This window comes from Macrosteles quadrilineatus, unplaced genomic scaffold (genome assembly GCF_028750875.1).
Source record: "Macrosteles quadrilineatus isolate MER2022 unplaced genomic scaffold, UCM_ALF_1.0 Scaffold_5__1_contigs__length_97177068, whole genome shotgun sequence".
Taxonomy (NCBI): domain Eukaryota; kingdom Metazoa; phylum Arthropoda; class Insecta; order Hemiptera; family Cicadellidae; genus Macrosteles; species Macrosteles quadrilineatus.
In genome coordinates this window covers 22,612,052-22,636,639 of record NW_026542598.1, presented here as the reverse complement: position 1 = coordinate 22,636,639, position 24,588 = coordinate 22,612,052, and the positions used below count along the sequence as shown (strand labels likewise).

The 24,588-nt window shown below is 35.7% G+C and overlaps 1 protein-coding gene across 2 annotated transcripts in view; it reads right to left on the bottom strand.

The window, feature by feature from the left end:
* LOC128994066 (protein nervous wreck-like) overlaps positions 1–24,588 on the bottom strand; it is a 74,735-nt gene that overhangs the window by 5,899 nt on the left and 44,248 nt on the right. Inside the window, exons 17-23 of one of the 2 annotated variants that reach the window (XM_054418293.1) lie at positions 7,562–7,727; positions 5,418–5,653; positions 4,469–4,595; positions 3,602–3,712; positions 2,178–2,209; positions 1,399–1,551; positions 454–622 (exon numbers count right to left, since the gene is read on the bottom strand). In XM_054418293.1, coding sequence (XP_054274268.1) covers positions 454–622; positions 1,399–1,551; positions 2,178–2,209; positions 3,602–3,712; positions 4,469–4,595; positions 5,418–5,653; positions 7,562–7,727 — 994 coding nt within the window. The remainder of the gene's footprint in view (positions 1–453; positions 623–1,398; positions 1,552–2,177; positions 2,210–3,601; positions 3,713–4,468; positions 4,596–5,417; positions 5,654–7,561; positions 7,728–24,588) is intronic. The other variant, XM_054418295.1, reaches the window with a different exon arrangement.

Here is a 24,588-nt window from a genome sequence, read left to right as displayed (position 1 = left end):
ATCTAAATGATTTGGAAGAGAACTTTACGTTCTATGTAATTCCAGATATATTAGGAAAGAACTGCGTATTTAAAAACTATTGTGCAGTGGGGGTGTAAATAGAAGAAAGATACCTTTACTAGTAATGCAACTATCACACATGGTTTTAAAATAAAATTCTCAAACGAATATTTTGGAACTTTACTATCAATGATGGAATGCAAGCAGCAAAGGGTGTTGAAATTTTCTAAGTTTATTAAACTTAAGTAAAGAAAGTTGGATAAAGTAGTTAAATTAAGGTTACTCTAAGTGTTTTGAATGGCCAAAAGACGTACAAACACTACCACAACACTATTTTTGCTTTTTTCAATTTTTTTTGTTTTTTCAATTTAGCATCCGTTGTAAAATAATTTAAATAGCAATTTCAAGAGGAAATTGTTTTTTTTTTCCTTAAAATAGAGATTAAAAAGGAACCTGTACTGCTGCTGATGGGGAAGGGGGCTGAGTCTGTAGGTTGGTCGTCGTCTGGATCTTCAGGCACTACTGGTGGCAGCTTCTCTTTCACTTCTTTTACTTCACAAGCCGTTGAATATTCCGGTGGAACCTCTTCTGCGGTCTTCTCAGGTTCCTCTGGTTCTTGAACCTAAGCCAAGAAATAAACTCATAGTTATTGAGGATCAACTTACTATGTTGAAGTGTTTGTCTTGTCACTGAGATACTTGAATTGCTTAATTCAACCAAAACATTACTCAGCAATGTATATGTGAAGATTGATCAATCGATTGATTGGTTCCTGACCAACTTGTTATCTACTATCAAATCACTGCGGTCACCACTGGTGGAGCTTCACTGTCTTTAGACCACCACAGACACCAGTAGTCTAAAACTAAAGACGGTTAAAGTTTTGATAAATTAAATAAATAACAAAATAATATTTGTAAAAAGCTTAGAAAACGCTACAGAGTTTTTATATGCGGTATTTCACACTATGAGCGAGATTAAAAGGGAATGCGGGATTAAACAGGATTTTCGGTCCTAACCTTAATGCATGATTACTTTTTTAGTTTATTTAACTACTTTCTAAATAAAAACCAACCACAATTGATAAAATTATTCCAGCACAGTATTACAGCAAGGTTACAAGAGCTATTTAACCTTGATACACCAAAATGATCATTTAACGTAGAATGAGGAAATACATGCGGAATAAAACCAATGTGGGAGGGACAGGTTCAATTACCCGGCAATTAGTTTGGATCGCTCTCCTTTAAAAGCACTTTAACTAACTTTAACTTAAATTAAAATGGCACTAGCGTGGGAACAAAAAACGGGATTTTTCAGTGTAGGATCAAAGTAGGATAAAATGAGATTCTCTCGACTCGACCGAAATTTTTGTTTTGGTCTTGTGAACATAAATACCTCTTCTGGCAGGGGTGGAAATGGTTTCTCAGGCTCTTCCATCATAGGAGTAGCGGCAGTGATGACTATCTGAGCCACCCCGAGCCCCGCAGACGCAGGTGCTGCTGCAGGCGGGGGTGGGCGACCTCCCCCACCCGGCTCAACCACTATCACCTGACAGGCAGCAGGAAGGTCAACAAACTCTATTCACTTCAACAAAACATCTTAAGTATAGTAAATTTTTTAGGAAGGTGTGCTTTGTTTATAAATACATTCAATGAGAAGGAATTGATACAAAGCTAACACACACAAGAACATAGTTCCAGGCAGTTGATAAGATACAAAAAGTTCATACCACAATTAATTTGACATTTCACTCTTACAAAGGGTAGTAATAAGAAGTACTTGTACAGTCAACAAGAATAAGAATCTGAGATCGTTAATTAATTGCATTGAAATTCAAAAGAAAATATTTAATAGCTTAAATGAAAAGAACGTCTAGTTGTAAATACTAAATAACTGAATAATTTTATTTTAATTCCCTAAAAAATCATAGAAAGCTGTATGATAGCATAAACATCATTACAGTTCCTTTCTTAAATATCATCATTGAAGCTTTATCTTATTTCATGTTTGATTATTGATGCAATTTCTTTTAAAATACCTTAAATATGAAAAGAAAAATAGATAAATGTCTATGGAGGGTTTTACTAGCTAGTAAAAATGGCAAAACTTAACAATTTTAATTAATTTTTTAACAAAAAATAAATAAAATAACTGTGTGATTTTCAACTGATTACCTTGGCTGTGCTTTCTGATTCCTCCTCGTCCACTATGAAATGCAAACAAGTAAAAAAAACTTGTAGTTTTGATTTTCTTTTTCCTACATCTTTATTTAATTTTTGTTATTATTGAAATAGATGATATGAATCAATGAAAGTGGTAGTTTGACAGTTTTCACTCAAAAAACAGTAACTAACCTTCAACACCACCACTCAAGGTCTTTCACAAAGTGATAAAAAAGAAAAACATATCTGCAAAATTGTTGGTGACAGGTTTATTTTGTTTCATGGGTGAATTTAGTGAAACACTGATTGGATGGGCGGTTTTAAGTCTAGTATACAACTCAAGAGGAGTTCACCTATATATAAGGTAGAGCTTCGAGGGAGAGGATCCCCTAAAATAAACGGTAGACAGCTCTGGTAGAAGTTAAGGTATAGATTCATAGTGGGTTGCTCCTAAATCAGGAATTTTGCTACGTTCTGCTATTGCTACTGAGTGTTTCCACTTAAAACTTTCTTTAAAAAACCACTTCAGTCTCTTTGTTCATAAGATTAGGGAAATGGGTTATACAAGGTATCTGAAAAAGAATGCCAGGATTTTAAACGGCTATTGCTTGGGTAGTGTTCAAGAGAACTAAACGATTTAAACGTAAATTTTGAGTTGAAATAACTTAAGTTTTAATGTAGCAAGGGAGGAAGCGTTGACCTTGGCATGCGCAAAACAAGTGCGTGGTGTCAGGCGGTCGTAACTCACACACCTAACGACAGTTTCCACTACAATGTTTATGGCACAACAAACACAGTGTGATTGGTGGTTTTCAGGGTGTTAATTGATTGTTGATTTAAATTAAAACTATTCCACCCTGGTTTAATCAGTCTTGTTGCACAGGAAGTGTTTTGAAAGGACATTCACCTGTTCAGCCAAAAACAAGTGATGACAATGTCAAAAAAATCTGATAATCTTGCATCAGAACCCAAAAAACCAATTGCCTGACAAAGTCTTCATTTAAACATACCTAAATCGACACTCCACAAAGTCATTCATAAAATATTGAAACTTTGTGCCTACAAAATTCAGTTAAGACATCAGATCTCACCCACTGATTGCCCTAAGTGTACGTACATACTCTGCCAGTGTTACGCTCATATGAGATTGATGACAATCTGAGTTTCATTAAATGTTTTTGAATTTTATCAACGTATGAGAAAAACATTGTTCTTTTACATTCAATTTGACGCTCAAATTGTTTAATTATCTTAAATAATCCCCAAGCATTGGCCGTTCAAAATAATTCATTCTGTTATGGAGACCCTGTATTAATAAGCATAAGAAAACCACTGAATAATCCTAGGAGTTTCAGAAATGTTCGTTTTACAACAATATTGTGTGATAGTTTTTGTGTTGTTAAACAGTTTTTTTAAGGTGAAAGTGAAGTAATTACCTGTAACTTCAATCTGGATATCGCCATCAAACTGTGACTCATACTGGTCCTGCTGATTCCTGGTCATCGCCATTGAGAATGATTGAGGCGATTTTTTGTCTGATGATTCCCCTGTAAATTATAACAGAATGTATACTGACTGATAACACAAATTAATATGAAAGGAGGTTATTTGAGTAATCAATGAGTTTAAAAAATGTTTGCTGTGTTATATGATAGGTGTTGGATTGTAAAATAGTAGAAAATTACTTTTCTCGCAGCAACTACCCCATGGAACATCATATTAAGAGGTTAGAAAATGTTTTAATTTATGGCTCAACAGTTATTGTTGTTTAAAAAAAATCTTTGTCACAGTATTATGGCTACAGCTATCAAATTTGAAGAAAACTATTTTTATCAGGCTAGAAGGCTTACTTAAGTGGGAAAGATTCCACTTTGGTACTGTACAAAAAGCCCAAAAACCGGAAAACAAATACAACAATTAGAATATTTCATTGTCACTGACAGCATTCTCATTTAAGGAAAAGTTTGATTTGGGAATGGAGTTGTGTTTAAGCCTATCGGTTGACCAAGTTGGATGATGGATTAGGCTTGGCTGGAAGATAGGTATTATCTTAGCCTAAGGCAAAGGTTTGGGATCAGGTCTTGTTTGTGCCAGAGTGGACTCAATCTCATTCTGGTGAGCCTGCTATCCTAAAATCATTAAACCTTAGTCCCCTATGTTGTTTATGACATTCCTTGAGTATTATAAAACCTTTTGTGATAGAAATTATCTTTATAGGCCCTTAAGTATTATCAGGCTTTCAGTTCAGTTCATGTTCTAAAAAAATACCTAACTTAATACATTCTATGTTAACTAACACTAACCCAGTGAAGGCTGGTCTCCACATGGTGTGGGCTGTGTGACTATGACAGACTGAGGCGCCAGCATGAAGGGTGGAATATCAGGTGGTGTGAACACAGGTGGCGCAGAGCCTGGAGGTGTGTCATCCCCCTGCAACAACAATAACATACATGTCGATGTCATAATTGATTTTTGACTACATAGAAACCTAGGGTTAGACAAATGTGTGGGCACCCTCCCTTAACCTTTTAATGGATTACACACACAAAAATAAACTCTGAACACCTTTATTTGGTAAAAAAGTGCAACTTTCTCACTTTTATGTTTCAAAATGGGGTATTTTGGTTCAACAAAAATGTTAAGTGTAAAGCCCCTTCAAGTGACAACTTGTTTTAAAGAACTTTGTTGAAGAAGAATGTCAGCAAAAACCAGAAGGCTTTATCTCAACTCAACCTAGTCAAAAGATTATGGCTATTCAAATTTTCACTAGCCTGAGAAACCCCACTTATAATCAAATGAAATGAATTTTCAAATAACCGCGATGTTCTACTGGGTCGAGATAAACACCTCTACTAGGCTAATATTTTTCTTTAATAAAGGCTAGTTATTGTGGAATATGGATCCGTCAAAACCTAAGTGTTTTCCTAAAAGTATCTTAGTACTTCACTTTTGGACACTTTTTTACTGTCTTAGTTCTTGGATTTAAGTATAAAAGAATCACAAACGTTAACTTGTGTGGATGTGTCAGGAATGGACACTCTTGCTACAAAGTCCGAGACTAACCACTAGTCAAGCAACACACCAATATTGAAGATCTTAAATCAATTACGTCAATACTCGGCTAGTCAAATTTAACTTGTCATTGATGGTACCGTAACTACTCTTTTTTCAAGTTTGACTAATAGCATTAAGATTGTAAACAATAGATTTTCTTTCCATCACTAACCATCAAGATGCCTCCAACAGCCTTACCTCAGGCGTAAGTGGTTCCCCGTTCTCTCTACACTCCTCTACGACGAGAGAAGGGAAAAGTCCAACTTGGTCTCCGATCTTCCCCTCCCACCATCCGTCGTCAACATTGTCATGCACAATCTTGCGTAAAATTTCCAGAACCTCTCCTTCGTTGAATGTGATCTCATCTTCACATGTAGCTTCGTAATCGTACAGAGCTATTGCCCATGTCCTCTGGTCTTTGCCTCCAGTGATATCTAAAAAAAAGAATAATTTGGTGGGACCAACAAAACTAAACTATTTGTCTTCTAATTAGTTAAAGCCTTAATTATGTAAAAAGGTTACAATTATTGTTTTTTAGCAGAATGACTACTTAAGATTTGATTTATAGAACTTATGGTACTCACCGGAATTGAAACCCAATAGCAGTTGATCAAATGTCTCTCTATACTCCAATTGAGAGACAATAATTCAAATCAAAATCAAATCAAATCATGTTTATTAGCACATAAACGTATAGAGGTTTTAGATAAATGCACAGGTGCTTCGTCATTCTTCTTATAGTCTAATATTCTAATATTATATAATGTCCTTTTTTTACAATGTATTTATTAATAATAAATAAAATAGTTTTTAACATTTGAGGAACTCTTTAAATAGACTAGTCAAAAGGTTTAATAAAAAAGATAACGTCAAGCTTAAAACTAAATAACAAGATTTATAGAATTTAATTATAAATAAAACATAAAAAATGTACAAAACATATTTTAGTCAATAACGAGGTCTTCATTAAAATTTCACAACAAAAACGATATATATAAAATATGTAACATTTAAAAATCAACAAGATTAACATGGAGAAGGAACTTTTTACCCTATAAAATATTATGGAAGTAACAGGACCTGCTTATAACATTTGAGAGTCATTTAGAAAATCGTCAACTTTATAATAGGCCTTTCTGATCAAAATACTCTTAATGTTATCTGCAAATTGTGCTGGACTCATTGCTGTGTTTTTTAAGTGATTTGGAAGTTTATTGAACAATTTAATTCCCATGTAATGAATACTTCTTTCTAAAGATGTTGTAGAATGATGAGGGTATATAAGCAAATTCTGGTTTCTAGTATTGTAATTGTGGCTATTTTTTTCTATAGAGTACCAATTTAAATTATTTTTTACATGACACAGAACCTCAAAAATGTAGATACATGGTACTGTAAGTATTTTTAAACTTTTAAATACTTCTTTACATGAGCTTCTAGGCTGTTTGAGGGTCATGGCTCTTAGGCATTTCTTTTGTACTTTCAATACATTTTTTATTAAATTTGTTGCGCCCCATAATGTTATTCCAAAATTAAGTTTTTTAGCTAATTAAGTTTTAGCTTTGACTATTGATACAACTGGACATTCCATCCCCATGTTGAAGTTGTCTCCAGTTTTTTTAATTCAAATCGTCGTAGTTAATGTGAGCCACCAACAGATTGTGCTTATGTAAATTACTGATCCTGTAGTATTCATGAACTTTTTACCAAGCCAAACTGATGGAACGACTTACTGGGAGATATAATAACTGTTATGACCCATCAACTATGTCACCTACAAAATGTAAGGTAGAAAATAGGATTTTAAACACTAGCGCATTTTGTGACTGAATCACAAAACTACGTTCATTTTTAAGAAGAAATTGATGACTGGTCCATATAGATGGGATGTCTACTCTACTATCCAATAGGTAAAATCAACAATTGGTTTGATCTACAGCGAAAATAGTAAAACCAAAACCACACACTGCACTAGTATTTTTCGAAAAATATTCTTTTACAAAGTGTATAGCTACAGTAGTCTTCAACTCCTTTTCCAAACAACATTACAAAAACAAACTTAATCCTGGATTTGGTTGTGCTATTTTATCATATAAATAGAAGCTATCTACTCGGGGAAAAAAGATTCTTTTACAGCCAATGGGGGAGTAAAAAGTAAAAAACACGATTCTATTCAGCATTTTGATTGTCTAACAAGGGTGTGTCAGCTAAGCAAAACCTGGTGCTACTCATAATTTGAACTTTAGTTTAGATTACTACTACCTACTACTCTTATTTCTTGAAAGAGAGAACTTAGCTTTTTCTAGGAACACCACTAAGCTAATAACCAACAACATACATACCGATGTGTGTAGGTTTGTGAACTTCTCGCACAGTGTCTTGCTGAATGCTTTGTTCGCTTGGCTCTTCCACTTCATCAACCGTGTAGTCCACAGAGGAGAATGAAATCTGACTGGTCAGCTGATATGTGGAGCCACCGCTCTGCAGAGCACTACCGTTGGTTGCCGTCTGGTCGGGACAGAAAAATCAAACATTACTTCAATATGCTGAAAAATGGTTAAAGAATCTAAAATCAAATTGTATCTTTTCAATAAAATTAAATAGGCTACTTGTCACAAAAAGTACATGGAACGGTGAAACTCACATACAAAAATATTTCATGCTATAAAAAATTGGATATTAAGTTGAATCCTTAACTTATGTCAAGGACCTTGATATAAAGAGTTTGAACTAAATCACAGAGAAGTATGAAACAGAGGATTATCTTCAATGGTACACTTAAGTGGTCCAAAAGTTTATTGCAGACATTTTCCATCACAATGGTAAAATACCCCCGCCGCAGCAAACCTGCAGACTAAGCGAATTTCCATTTACCTGGCTGGATTTCTACTAAAAATATTCCCTAGAAATGGTCAGATTTATTTCCTATTAAAAAAACCATTAATTTAGTTAGTATTTAGGTTTGCTGCTACAGGGAAGATATTGAGGTGTGTTTGTTTTATTGCAATGTCGATAGCTTAGTATGAAATAAACTGAATTTCCAAATTTGGTTAATATATCAATAAAAATAACAAGCAAACTACAACAGTTTATTTAAATTCTCCTTAAGAATAACATGGGAATTTTTAAGTTTACAATTTTCGTAATTATATCCGTAACCGTTGGGCATACAACAACGCTTTAATATACAAAATTATTTCTTTTTTTAAGCTCTACAAAATGGTTTGGAGAGGAATTATGAAATTTTGTTTTTTTTAGGGTCAAAAATGGGGAAAATCAATTTTTACCACATAAAACACCCCACAAACTCGTTTGTATAAACGTAGGTTTACATGTTTTCAAGTATTTAAACCCCTTCTTAATTTTTATATGTGTAGGTACAAATATCAAAATCCACAAGAGAGGTCTGAGAAACCTGTGTAGGCCTTTACACATTTACTATCTTTCAACGTATTTGTTTCCAAGGAAACAAAGGAACTGAAATTTAAGAAAAATATTTGTAAAGGCATAAGCAGCCTTCCCTGAGCCATAAACTAAGACAACACTATGTCCAGGAAGTCATCAGACCGTAAGTACTCTTGAACTTGTTATTTTTCCCAAAGTCTTAAATGTAACTCATTTGGTAAATGGTAAATAATTTTTGTAAACCCTTCGATATTTGTAAACTGTTAAGATTTACTGTAAAGGTAATACTTTTGCGGAGTTAGGTATTTTTTTTACCAAACTGAATATTAGGTATACGAGGATCAATATTCCTAACTTAAAATAGTAAAATAGTGTAAAGTAGGTAACTAATAAAAGTTGTGATATAGGGATATTTTCATGAAGATTCCTATATTTGAAAACTGCCTTTAAGCCGGATTTTCCAAGACGCAGAAGAGGAGTGCGGAGAGCGGAAAAGCAATTAACATGGTGTTCCGCTCCGCTTCTGGGAAAGTAGTGTAACATTAAATTACCTAAGACAAGAGGAGTCCGCTCTCCGCGCCTAGGAAATCAAAGCTTTAGCAAATAGAGAATATATCAGATTATAATTTTAAAGTTAGTATTGAACTAGGGCGTTCACGAAGGCGTCGCTAATAGGATTGTAAAAGGGTCGTGCCGGTCCAGCTGGTATTGGCCCTGCAGGTCAGTTTGGGCTGCCTCAAGTTATGGTGGCAAGAAATATAACACTTTAGCTTGTTCAAAATTAACTATAAGTGAATAGCTCAATGACTTTTGTTAAGGTATTGGATATTGCTTTACTTATTGAATGAAGTCAAGAAATTGACAACTAAAGTTTGCGATCGGCCGATCCTTTTCAGGTATATGCGATTTTATCTTCCTTTTTTATTATTTTAGATCCATAACAAATTGTGTGGACATTAACGGTTTGTTATGAATTATGAAGATAAAAAGGGTTTACATTTAGGGAATTCCTAATTCAATTAATGATTGAATAACTCAAGCGTGGTTTTTCCTGAAACTAAATGAAAATTGATTTAGCTTCATTGTTTCTTCTAGCTTGTCCCTTCCAGCATCCCGTTGGATCAGATTAAGCTAAAGGTGCAAATTATCATTAGAGATTGATAATCTAGGCGCTGAGCCTGAAGAATGATTATGCAAAATGCTGGTATAAAACACATTAAACAAATTCTTTCATTTTGGAAATTGCTAAAGCAAATCCCTTAGTATTTTGGTTTAAACAAGTTGCCATGGTTTTCATTTCAATGATTTTAAAACCTGAAAAAATTGCGGTCTGGATGGAATCTTAATAACGTTTTCATTTCTTGTAACCAAAAGTGAAAATTAATATCAATAGAAATACCGTACGGTTAGCACACTAAAAAGGATGAGGAACAATTAGTGGAATAACTGATCTGCGTTGCAAATCACTAAGAATCGACTGATCACGTAAAAGTCCGAGTAGACGACTGGACGACCATCTTCCTCCGAGCTTTACCACTGACAGGTATCTCTTCATGAGTTTCAGCAGACCGGGTAACATTTAGTTAAATGTTAAACCTCATTAATAACACTGTGAGATCATATCTAATAAGGTATACTTACAACTTATAAAGAAACCGTTTTCATACCTATACCTATGGTCATGAAACTCTGGCAATTTTTGTTTGTTCTAGGACGCTAGGCATGACCCCGGTATTATTTTTAACATTACTTCAGGCTAGACCTAGTGGTTGGTTTGTCTCTTAAATAAAATCCATTGGTGATTTGGTGGGATTTGAACCCGGGACGGGCTAAAGTCCCACACTCTAGATCAGCTCGCTCCCCGGCTATTTTGAATAAGTGTATGTTACAAGTTACATCCGTTCCACAAATATTTGTGTATGGAAGTGGATAGAAAGGGTGTCAAAGATCGTAATGTCAGGAATGTGAGGCTGGTTGGAGAGCCCACAGAGAAGTAAGGTACAGAGGAAACATGCTTATGGGACAACTGTGCACTTTGGGCTCTGGTATGTTGGGGCGGAAATATACTTGTAATATAGCAAGGAAGAGCCCGAACGGCAAGCACTGTGTGAAAATTCCAATCCTACAGGGCATAGGGTCTTCCTCCACCGTGAGTATTGCAGTAAATGAGGGCAATTGAGGAAGTCGGGACATTGCTCTATACACCAGCTCTAGAGCTAGCCACCACTTAAGTGTATCATGAAGTGTATCGTCTGTTTCTTACTTATCTGTGGAGAGCCTCGCTACAATATCAACCGTGTTACTCTCAATGCTAGGTTTACGTTTTTACGCAGGGAAAAAAACAGGTGAAAAATAACAGATTATATGATAATTGTTGAAAATTCTGTCTCAATAAAGCCAAAACGCAATTTATGTATTTAAGTATAGTGTTTGTGATTTGTATCGCCTGCAAAAGCTAATGAGATAGAAATAATTTATAACATAAGACTGATATTAACAAATTTGGTACATATTTGTTTTCAGGGAAACAGGTTTAAAGGATTCTGAAATTAAATTAAAGATGCCTGACAGCTGTAAGTAGTCTCTTCAATGGATAATAACTAAGACAGCGCTGTGAAAATCGTCAGATGGTGAGTAACGTCAACAGTGTGTAATCTCATTTTCATCATGCAGTTTTGATAAAATCATAGTAGTAGCACAACAGTTTAAAGAACATATCAAAATTGTCGCTACATTAATCTAAATACATATCTGAAAACATTAATATAGCACAAGTGTTGGGAGTATAAAAAAGTCTTTTTTCATTTCCCATGATTAAGGTTGTATGATAAAAAGTAATTCTACATTTAAGCCTTGAACCAACACAGTTTAAATTTTAAGCATGAGAATTCCGCCAAAATCCAGTCAACTTCAAGAGTTTCAAAGTCTCTACGCTCAATGGATGTTGCACGTAAGTAGTTATTATCATTATGAATTTTAATTTAATATTATTGACATTAACTAGTGTATTCCTTTAAGATAACACGAGTACTGTACAGGAAGCATACAAATGTTTGTCTAGGAACCATTATGAATAACTATATTGAGTGATTGACTGATGGAGACTTCAGGTCCCTTGCGATGATAGTGTTCTCCCCATAACAAAAGTATTCCAGACTCAAAGAACAAATCATATCTAAGTACATAGTAAAAATTTACTCTCCATTGCAACAATAGGCCTACTCAACTACTTGCCTCAAAACATTATCTCAACCTGTTGTTAACATAAAGGGATCAAGTTGAAACTTAAAACACTGTTGCACTGTTGTGTTGTTGGTTAAAATAATATTGCAAATTTGTAAATAAAAAAAATGCACAAATTAAAAACTAATTTAATGAATTAATTTTCTATCTCTGTCTTATTACAACCTCATATTAGTGGCAATTTTAGTTAATTTTATACACATCTTGAAACTTACTGACCATAATATTGATGTTCAGATGTTCCGGATTCCATGAAAAGAAGATGAAGTTTGCTTGGATCAAAAAAGAAGATGTATGGTTGTTTGTGTGTGTGAGAGTAAGGGGGTGGGTTTGATAGCTAGGGAATTTGTTGAAAACAAAAACGGACCAGAAAGATTTTTATGTTATTGTTTCATAGTTATTGAACAGGTCATTTGTACTCCCGACTACGACAGGGAGGGGAACTTGCTAGGCTAGCCAGGGAGAGGCAATAAAAAAAGTAGGTTAGAGGGGGGTTGTAAAGGGGGGAGGGTTTGAACATTTTGCTTAGGGACGTGGGATGTATCATGGTAGGCTAGTCAGGGCCTGGGGTTATGGGGTGAAGTAGGCTAGAGGGGGGCATCGAAAGTCGGAAGTTCTAATGACCTGTGTATATACAAAGGCAAAAGATTTTAAAGAAATATGATTTTATCATGAAAAAGATTTTATGGGTTTAAGACATATGGAAAAGAAAATTGTTACTAAAATATTTTAATAACAGGTCCTTGGATCATCCATTTCAGACAGGGAGGGGGATAAAGTAGGCTAGACAGGGACGAGGGAACTTAAAAAAAGTAGGTTATTGGGGGGTTTAAGGGGGGAGGGTTCATTTTTGAGTTAGGGAGTGGGAAGTATATTGGTAGGCTAGTCAGGGTCTGGGGTTATGGGGAAGTAGGCTAGAGGGGGGCATCGTAGGGATGGATGATCTAATGACTTGATTCTGTTTGAAGAAATAATCCTGTTTATTTCTCTGGGAATAGTGGGAATAGCAGGGGGAGGGTGGTTCTAGGTCATCTGGATCTACATTTGAAGAGTCAAGACACTGGAAGAAGAGATGTTAGAAGAGGACGACATTAGAAGATGATCGTCATGACAGTGGTGTGACAAGTCTGAAGTCAAGACACTGAGAAAAGGATATCTGGAGCATTCCATGAGGTGTGTAAATATTTAAATTATATATATATTTAAAATGTCAAACATGCATAATCAGCACTATTAAGGTAAGTATTTTTCAGGAAGTTGGCTGGATTATTTGGCTAAACTGTGTTGGTTCAATGATAAATGTGTGCACTAGTAAGGGAAAGATTGCGATTTAAAACACTTACTCGTATTAGGTTTTTATGGAGGATAAGGAATCGTGTTTTTTACGTAGAATTTAATGATAAAGGGCAAAACAAATATTTAAATACTACAAGTGACAATTTACGTTAAGAGGAAATTAATAATTGTTTGCATTAGTAAATTAACACATAGGTACCGGCGGAGAAATAATTTAAATTTCCCCAGTATTTTACAAAACATTATTTTAACGGGAATGGATGACATTACTTGATGAACATGAATTTCTATTTCGTTTAGGATATAACTACAGTAGTGAATTGTTTTCATCCCTCAGAGCCATCGGGTTCATTGATAAAATATCAGGAATAAAGAAGTCTTTGCCTTTTTTGTAATGGATACCAAAGCTGGAAGGTAGCAACCTCATTCGAAACCTATCAAGATGGGCAGAACGACTGTGATGGGCTTATAATCACCAAGAATTTTGAAGCGGTAAGTGATCAGTAATCAAGTCAAAAAACCGTAACACAAATTGAGAAAGATATTTGCAAGCCCATGTTTGTGACAAAGCCTCCTTGTCTATTTGATCATATCTCCATTCAACTTCACTGAGACTTTGAGAGATGAATCTAACTGGCTGCCAAATTCTGTTGAGCCACTGATCCAATACTCCACCAATCCCAAGGCCTAATGAATCTGCACAAATTCTTATAGGCAGCTCTGGGTCAAATGTTACATGCGACACATCATCAGTAGCTAGATTCTTGATGTTCTCAAATTGCATCTGATTTTGATCAGTCCAAATCTATTCATAATTTGTATTAAGTATATAATTATAAGTGGAACTACATGATTCAACAAATGAGGAATGAATTTCATGAGGTAGTTCACCATACCAAGAAAAGACTGCAACTTCTTCACATTCCTTGGAGGTTGCACAGCTTTAATCGCAGAAACCTTATGTGGATTAGGTTTTATTTGACCATTCTCAAACCTATGACCTAATAAATTCAATGACTTCACTTTAAACACATAATTATTTGTTCTTGTTCTAAGTAATGCCTTTGTCTTGCATATTCTTAGTAGCATATCAAGTCTTTCATAAGGTAATTGACAACACCTTTCAGCCCCTCGATGGCCTTAATCATCTTTCTTTGGAAATGCTACGGAGCTGGGGTAAGTCCAAATGGTAGTCTTCTAAAGTAAAAGTGACTGACTGGTGTGATGAAATTCGTGAGTTTCTGGGATTTTTCATCGATCACGACCTGCTAGAAACCGTTTTGAGCATCAGGCTTAGACATAACAGAGGCTGATCCTGTATTTGCCTATATTTGCTGTTAATCTGCAGGCAAATTAAGCATTTCTCTGAACAAACTCATTTAATTCCGTGTAATCAACGCAAAGTCAAATAGCACCATCCTTTTTTGTTGCTACTACTATAGTGGTAAACCAGTCAATTGCTTCTGTGACAGGAACAATAATACTGGTCTTAATCATATTGTCCAGTTTAGCCTTTAAGAGTAGAGCTACCCGACGAGGGCTAGACACTGCAAACTGTTTGACATAATGAGATAATTAAATGGTGTATTGGTTACCTATTACAACTCCCAAACCGTTGAAAACATTAGGGTACTGAGTCACTCGACATCTGAGTCAACTTGATCTACAGACTTATACCAAAGGCAATTATTGCTGACACTTTTAGTAATGGCTCTTTTTGGCCCTCCACTCCCTCCATTTTGGATAAAACCTAAACGCAACTGTTTATGTATAGGGTTTTCGGCGTAGGGGTTGGCGATCCCATCGCCCAATGGCTAGCCATTGCAATCAGCCTCCCTGACTCCCTATTCATCAACTGAGCAGGGTCTGTCCTTTTACTCCATGGTTTTTCTTCTTCTTCACAAACATGGACCAACTGTCTTATCTTTCATGTCTCTGCTCTCTTCTTCTCCCAACTTCCACCCCTTCCTTTTCCTTCTTCTGTTACAGGCCAACCCAAGGTGTTAAGTGGACCGTGCTGAGGGGTGGATGGTACCAGGCCTCTTTTGTATGGTGTCTGAACGGTACTTCGTAAGGTGGGGCTGAGCAGGGCAGGAACCTGCTGGTATCTACACTTCTTATTACAGGGCTTGGAACCTGATGAAGCCGGGAAGAAAGTGGATCAAAGGAAGGCATCATCAGCGCAGGACAAACGGGTGCCTAGAAAAGGAAAAAAGGGAGATTCAAGAGATTACCCCACCCCTGAGTAAGAACTTTAACAGGTTTTGTAACTGAACATTGTAGGTACAGAGGTTATCTAAAAAAAATAACATCGTTCAGGACTGTGACTGTAGACCTTGCCAATCACGGCAAGAAACACCCAGACATCTATTGGCTGAATGCGATGCAGTTGAGAGAAAGAGAATAGCTTGCGAATGCAACAAGTAGCAGTTGGAGATTTTCCTCAGAACCCCACCTGACGCTAAACTTCATTAAGGAGTTAGGACTGGAGGAGGTTTTCTAGGCAAAGACCGGAGACTAGTTTGGGGGACACAATAGATCTTTCAGGTCGCAGTGTAATCTTCCCCCCAGGTATCATCAGTATCAGTATCAGTATGTATATAGGGTTTCTGAATTGTATCGCCTGCAAAAGCAGATTGGAAAGAAATCATTTACAACATAAGACTTCTTACTATTTACTAATTTGGTGCATATGTGTTTCCAGAGAAACCCAAGTTGAAAGGATTCTGAAATTAAAAATGAAAGGTTCAGTTCAGACCTAAGTAGCCTCTTCAATGGATAATAACTAAGACAGCGCTGTGAAAATCGTCAGATGGTGAGTAACGTCAACAGTGTGTCATCTCATCTTCATCATGTAGTTTTGATAGAATCATATTAGCCCAACAGTTTAAAGTGAGTATAAAAAAAGTGTATTTCATTTTCTACAATTAAGGTTGTATTATTAAATGTTCATAGGTTGTAAAAGGTAGTTCTACATTTAAGCATAGTAATGAATAATTCTACACCTAAGGAAATTCGCGATTCATAAAACGTTAAACATTTGCAATTACTTCACGTGTTTGGCTGTGAATAACTTTTCTGTCTCCTATTTTTTTCCTAACACCACCATCCATTGTCTTTTATCTCAAATAGTAATTAAAATTACAATCTTCAAAATGTTTTTAGTCCGGCGCGCTCACAGTAGTCTGGAGCGATATGCACAGTAGCGGGAGTAGCAACAGACTGAGTTGCTTGCACCCCCTACTATTGAAATCCACTCCGTAGCTACTGCGCATCTCCAGTCCACCGGTCATGCTAAACCTGCTCAGTTGTAATACCTACATTGATAGTTTGGTTTAAATTAGTTGCCATGGCTTTCATTTCAATTATTAAAAAAATTTAAAAATTTGCTGTGAGGAATCACTATTGATCACATTTTCCTTTCTTGCAACCAAAAGTAAAATTAATATTAATAGAAATACGACTAGCACACTAACAAGAATGAGAATAGCGGAATTACGGATATGCATTGCAAAAGACAAAGAATCCACTGATCCTGTAAGAGTCTGAGTGGACGACTAGATAAGCGAGCTTCTTCCTCTGAACTTCACCACTGACAGGTAGGCAACACTAGAGCTAGCCAAGATAGAGATAGAGATTTGTATCGCCTGCAAAAGCTGATGAGATAGGTAGATATAATTTATTACATAAGCTTACTATTAACTAATTTGGTACATATTTGTTTCCAGGGAAATACTGGTTGAAAGGATTTAAAAATTTAACGAAAGATGCCTGACTGCCAGCCGTAAGTAGTCTCTTCAATGGATAATATCTAAGACAGCGCTGTGAAAATCGTCAGATGGTGAGTAACGTCAACAGTGTGTCATCTCATCTTCATCATGAATTTTTGATAAAATCATAGGCTGACTGGCGACTGTAGAAATTCATATCACACTGGGTACAGGATTTTCCTCAACCCTGAGCATTTTAGTACATAAGGGCGAGGAGGCGGTGTGGGACTTTGCCCTAGACCCCAGCACTAGAGCTAGCCAAGGGGGTACCATGAAGTTTATCCTATGTTTCTTACTTCCCTTCCGTTGAGAGCCTCGCTACGATATCAACCGCGTTACTCTGCGTGCTAGGGGAAATATTACCATAGTACTATCTGTAACTGTAAAGCTATTTTTTTTTATTACACATTAAGTATTATTAGAGTACGATACCATTTGGTACAGCGCCGCTGCACTCACATTGACCCACGACAGGTTAATACGTCAATACTGACTGAGTTGTAATACAAATTTTAAATCTTTTTAGTAAATGAGATACATTTTCTAATGATATGTTTGAAAAACCTACAAATATAAACTGCTGTTTTGGATATTTATATGCCGTTTATTATTAGTAAGCGCATATGAAAAGAGTGATTGTGTTCAATAGATGAAACTGTTCATAGCAGTTAGTTCAGAGGCCCTTTCCATTCATCAGAATAACAACATTCTTGATTTATATATAGACTAGCTGGCCCGACAGACGTCGTCCTGTCCTAATGTGGTTTTACGTCAAATGCTCGTTCATTTTCAAGATGAGCTCGTTCGCATCGCTCAACCACGTCCTGGTTGAAGTTCATTTGCTACACTCACTCACCTTTAGGTTGGAGCTCGTTTGCTGCGCTCACTTGCCTTCAGGTTTAGCTCGTTCGCTACGCTAACTCGCCTCCAGGTTTAAGTTTGTTCACTAACCTTTTGGTTGCAAATTAGCTGTTGTCATAAATAAATAAAAAAAAATAATAGTGCTGCACCTTATTGGTAAACCTATTAGCTTTTTAATTTTATTGAACATCACAGAATCAAATTGTTTAGTTGAACCACATGTTCAGTTGTTTGGTTAAGATTCTTTAATTCCATTTAAACATTAGTATTCATAAGGTTAACATGGGGAAACTCCAGAGCCACTAGGGCGGAGCCAATTGGACGGATCACGAAATTTATGGTGTATAAAGCTATTCCATGAAATTCTACACATATGTACCAAGTTTTGTGGCAATCGGTCCAAAGGTGTCCGAGCTCATAACGTTCAAACACACAAATTTCCTCTTTTATAAATATATATTTGATTGTCAGTTACTACTATTATTGTTTCCATGGATTATACTAACAAAAACATCTTTAATGAGCAAATTAACTACACCAGAAAATATTCATCTTGTATAAAATAACATGGAATATCGAATAACCAACATAGGTGAGCAAATATTCTAATTACATTTGGCTGGTTATTTAACTAGTTAACACTAATACCGAAACCCCGGTCTGACCTGTCCACGGGAATTTTCAAAAATGCATGTTGGCAACACTGTTTACTTGGGAGATTCCATTCCCCCAATACCTTCCCCTTTTCCTCCCCTACCTATTGATATATTGTTTGTTCATTTTGCATGGATGTCATGACCTTGACAGGTTGTCTGTTCATAACATGCCTGTCTCAGAAGCCCATTGTTAGTGTATTTTAAAGCGGGGTCTCACAGGCCGAGGGTTTCGGTTTGTGTGTGTCTAAGCGGGGTACATTATTTTTCAAATGGGGTCTCACAGACCGGGGGTTTCGGTTAACGTCAGCCTTGGTAGGGTTTCGGTATTAGTGTTAAGACAATTGAAAAAAAAAAACTTATATTCATTGCTGTAGGCGGAAAACCCACATTTCATTTTGAGTCTTAACGTTTGGGTTTATAATATATCCCAAATATAAAATTAAGATCACTATACAAGAGAATTATTATTTTAACCCTCCGAGTGTCCATAGTTTAGGCCTTAATGTCCACCTATTTTTGGCCCCTTTGCAAGGTTTTATTAAAACGGATCTGAGAAGCTTAAAACAATGTTAATTCTAATGTTCTATATACCATTTTGTTTGGAAAATCATGGGCTTCAATATTATATATAAAACATAAGGAACATTTTTTCAAAAAAAAATTTTTAGGTAAAAAAAAATATAATTTCGAAAATTTTCAAAAAAAAAATAAGTTCGCGCTCAATGAAATTGTATAAATTATAGGCCTATAAATATTTGAAAATAGCCACTTTGTTCTAAATTTAATGAGGATTACAAATATATAATCATATAGCGAGGTAAGTTATCAAATAAATAAGTTATGAGCGAAAAACGGATTTCAGTACATAGCGTTTAGCTAAGAATGCATAGCCTAACCATAGCTAGGAATCTGGCTGATAATATACATCAATATCACTACCTACTTCTTCAGGATCATCAACCAGCACTTCAAAACCACTTAAATCTTCTTATAATGCACCACGTATATCACTACTTTTGATTTTTAACACTAAAACAATGATAAACGTAATAAAACACATCAGTCATCGGTCCGGGGGAACCTAGCTGTTTACAAATACACGCACGTCAGCTGTCTGCTACAATATTTTCGGAAATAAAATGAATAGCGCTTAGAGACAGACCTCTGGAGAAAGCTTAGAATATTACGGAAAGAACGATACCTAACTCGATCCAGTTCAATCCGATTCAGTCAGTCATAGAGCCTTCGCCGTAAACGATGTTTGTGCGTCTTAAACTCGACGCGTGACCCTACACAAAGTGTGTTGTGCGTCTTAAACTCGACGCGTGACCCTCGGAGGGTTAACTATTGTTTCAGAGAAACTACTCTTGATAATCAAAGGTGTAAATAAAGACATAATTTTTTAAAGCCGCGTCCCTACCAAACATGTTTGCCGAACATTGTTCCGGTGTTGGTTTGGTAGAGACGCCTTTTCAAACATTCTGAGCCTCATGGTGGGTGTAGTGGCATGAAGCTGATGATTTTATTCTAGAAAGAAGGTTGCCCTTAAACGCTTAAACTGTTATGAGGGTGAAAAATAACAGATTATAAGGTAATTGTTAAAAATGCTATCTCAATAAAAACAAAAAGTAACTATTTATGTACAGGTTCGTGAATTGTATCACCTGCAAAAGTATTTGAGTAAGAAATCATCTACAGCATAAGATTTGTTACTATTAACTAATTTGGTATAATTTGTTTCCAGGGAAACAAAGGTTGAAAGGATTCAGAAATAAAAAATGAAAGATGCCTGACTGCCAGCTGTAAGTAGTCTCTTCAATGGATATTACCTAAGACAGTGCTGTGAAAATTGTCAGATGGTGAGTAACGTCAACAGTGTGTCATCTAATTTTCATCATGTAGTTTTGATATAATCATATTAGCCCGACAGTTTAAAGTACATATTAAAATTGTCACTACATTAATCTAAAAACATATCTGAAAACATTAATATAGCACAAGTATTGGGAGTATAAAAAAGTCTTATTTCATTTCCCATGATTAAGGTTGTATGATAAAAAGTAATTCTACATTTAAGCCTTGAACCAACACAGTTTAAATTCTAAGCATGAGAATTCCGCCAAAATCCTGTCAACTTCAAGAGTTTCAAAGTCTCTAAGCTCAATGGATGTTGCACGTAAGTAGTTATTATCATTTTGTATTTTAATTTAATATTATTGCCATTAACTAGTGTATTCCTTTAAGATAACACGAGTACTGTACAGGAGGCATACAAATGTTTGTGTAGAAACCATTATAAATAACTATATTGAGTGATTGACTGATGGAGACTTCAGGTCCCTTGCGATGATAGTGTTCTCCCCATAACAAAAGTATTCCAGACTCAAAGAACAAATCATATCTAAGTACATAGTAAAAATTTACTCTCCATTGCAACAATACTCAACTAAAAACATTATCTCAACCTGTTGTTAACATAAAGGGATCAAGTTGAAACTTTGGTTAAAACACTGTTGCACTGTTGTGTTGTTGGTTAAAATAATATTGCAAATTTGTAAATAAAAAAAATGCACAAATCAAAAATTAATTTAATGAATTAATTTTCTATCTCTGTCTTATTACAACCTCATATTAGTGGCAATTTTAGTTAATTTTATACACATCTTGAAACTTACTGAACATAATATTGATGTTCAGATGTTCCGGATTCCATGAAAAGAAGATGAAGTTTGCTTGGATCAAAAAAGAAGATGAAGTTTGCTTGGATCAAAAAAGAAGATGAAGTTTGCTTGGATCAAAAAAGAAGATGTATGGTTGTTTGTGTGTGTGAGAGTAAGGGGGTGGGTTTGATAGCTAGGGAATTCGTTGAAAACAAAAACGGACCAGAAAGATTTTTATGTTATTGTTTCATAGTTATTGAACAGGTCATTTGTACTTCCGACTACGACAGGGAGGGGAACTTGCTAGGCTAGCCAGGGAGAGGGAATAAAAAAAGTAGGTTAGAGGGGGGTGTAAGGGGGGAGGGTCAACATTTTACTGAGGGACGTGGGGTATATCATGGTAGGCTAGTCAGGGCCTGGGGTTATGGGGTGAAGTAGGCTAGAGGGGGGCATCAAAAGTCGGAAGTTATAATGACCTGTGTATGTACAAAGACAACAAATTTTAAAGAAACATGATTTTATCATGAAAAAGATTTTATGGGTTTAAGATATAGTGAAAAGAAAATTGTTACTAAAATAGTTTAAACGAAGGGCATTTACATGTTAATTACAGGGAATTAAGTAACAATTCAGGTTTGATAATCTTGGGCTTATTGTATAGAGAAGTATAAAACAGGTCCTTGGATCATCCATTTCAGACAGGGAGGGGGATAAAGTAGGCTAGACAGGGACGAGGGAAATATAAAAAAAGTAGGTTATTGGGGGGTTTAAGGGGGGAGGGTAAACATTTTTGAGTTAGGGAGTGGGAAGTATATTGGTAGGCTAGTCAGGGTCTGGGGTTATGGGGAAGTAGGCTAGAGGGGGGCATCGTGGGGATGGATGATCTAATGACTTGATTCTGTTTGGAGAAATAATCCTGTTTATTTCTCTGGGAATAGTGGGAATAGCAGGGGGAGGGTGGTTCTAGGTAATCCGGATCTACATTTGAAGAGTCAAGACACTGGTAGAAGAGATGTTAGAAGAGGACGACATTAGAAGATGATCGTCATGACAGTGGTGTGACAAGTCTGAAGTCAAGAAACTGAGAAAAGGATACCTGGAGCACTCCAAGAGGTTTGTACTACCCTTATAACTTTTTATATTTGAATTATCCATTAAGTTCATTTTGTGTTGTTTGTTGTTGTTCCGGATCGGTATGACATACAATAAAAGGTTAAATTACCTGTGTCCGCCTGTCGATCCTTATTTGCTGTGTCCTATTACAGGATATGCATTTCGGTAGAATAAACTGCCATCCAGTCGAGACTCGACACACGACTGACGCGCGTCTACATGTCTGTAGTAGCTCAAATAAAGTAGGCCTACCGTGTGTTTTTATGTTTTAATTGTGATGTATCTAAGTGTAATATCGTTCGTGTACGTGTTTAAAAACTTCAAGACGCACCCAATAGGGAAGAACAAGGACTTATAGAAGGACTGATGATGGCAGTTTATTCTGCCGAAATGCATATCCTGTAATAGGACACAGCAAATAAGGATCGACAGGCGGACACAGGTAATTTAACCATTTATTGTATATCCATTAAGCATGATCAGCACTATTAAGGTAAGTATTTTTCAGGAAGTTGGCTGGATTATTTGGCTAAACTGTGTTGGTTCAATGATTCATGTGTGCACTAGTAAGGGAAAGATAGTGATTTAAAACACTTATCAGGTTTTTATGGAGGATAAGGCATCGTTTTTTGTATGTAGAATTTAATAATAAAGGGCAAAACAAATATTTAAATATCACTTTCAGTGGTTTATTATAAATGCAAAAATATAGTACCCTACACTTTTCTCATGTTTATATTCAAGTTACAAGTTACGTTATATACCCCTACCATATAGCCAATTAGGTAGTATACTTTAATTTAGGAAGAATCTAATTTAAGCTGGTAGTAGAAGTGAGATGAATTAAAAGACTAAGTAGACCAAAGACATATATATATTTTATGTTTCTCAAATTTCACAAAATACACTTTTCCAAAAAAATCAATTATGCTCTTATTACTTCCAAATAAATATTGTAATATATAATAAAATACAGGAAAGATCTTACTTTAATCAGAGACACTGGGTTTAATGGTCCGAACTGGCACTAGCAGATACCATGCAAACTAGAAGTGGTACAAAGAAACTACTATACCAAGAAGTGGTAGTACCAAGCATAAGAAGAAGTGGTTGATATCTGTAATTTCTACAGCAACTACATTTTAGTAGACCATTATTTCCAGTGAACTTAACTGACAAAACTTGAATTTGTTATCTAAGACCACTACCAACCCTACAAAACTAAATCTTTTAAACTGCTGGACACTATTTCTTAATCTTACTCTAGCCAATGATTAAATAATTTTAATTTTGTTTTGTTATTTCAATTAAACTAATTTCCATCGGTACAGTTAAGAGGAAATTAATAAATATTTGCATTAGTACATTAACACAAAGGCACCGGTGGAGAAACAATTTTAGTTTCCACACTTTAATACGTATTTTACAAAACATTATTTTGACGAAAATGGATGACATTACTTGACAAATATGAATTTATATTTCGATTAAAAGATATCACTACAGTAGTGAATTGTTTTCATCCCATCGGGTTCATTGATAAAATATCAGGAATAAAGAAGTTTTTGTCTTTTTTGTGGATGGATACCAAATTTGAAAGGTAGCAACCTCATTCGAAACCTCTGAAGACAGGCAGAGCGACTGTTGATGAGGCTTATGATCACCAGAAATTTGGAATCGGTAAGTGATCATTAATCAAGTCAAAAGGGCAAACATAACTGTTTAGGTTTAGGTTTTCGGCGTAGGGGTTGGCGATCCCATCGCCCAGTGGCTAGCCATCGCTATCAGCCTCCCTGACTCCCTAATTTTCAGCTGAGCAGGGTCTGACCTGTCACTCATGTTTTTCTTCTTCCCAAGCATGGACCAACTGTCTTCATCTTTCTGTCTCTGCCTATTTTTATTTTGTTCACATTTTATGAAATATAAAATGTAACAAATATTTACTGTTAGACTGCAAAAAAATGGTTTCAAAAACATCCACAGGATTTAATTTGACGTCAACCATTACCGCATCGATACGGTGCTGAGTCACGAGCCTCGGTGGGGTAGTGGATAGCGTACAAGACTGATAAACTGATGGTAGCGGGTTCGAATCCCGCCGGAAGCCGTTAACTTTTTGTCATAGATATCATAAATTCCTCTTTAATTTGCGGTATCTTTCCTCATAAATTAAAAGTTGCCAAAATATTACCAGTCTATAAATAACCCCGCCGCAGCAAACCTGCCGACTAAGCAAATTTCCATTTGTCTGAATTGATTTTCAGTTAAATATATTTTAATAACATTAGGTTTAACGAGTACCTAGGTTTGCTGCTACAAGGAAACTAATAAAGTGTGTTTTTGAGTAAAATATTGATAGCTTAGT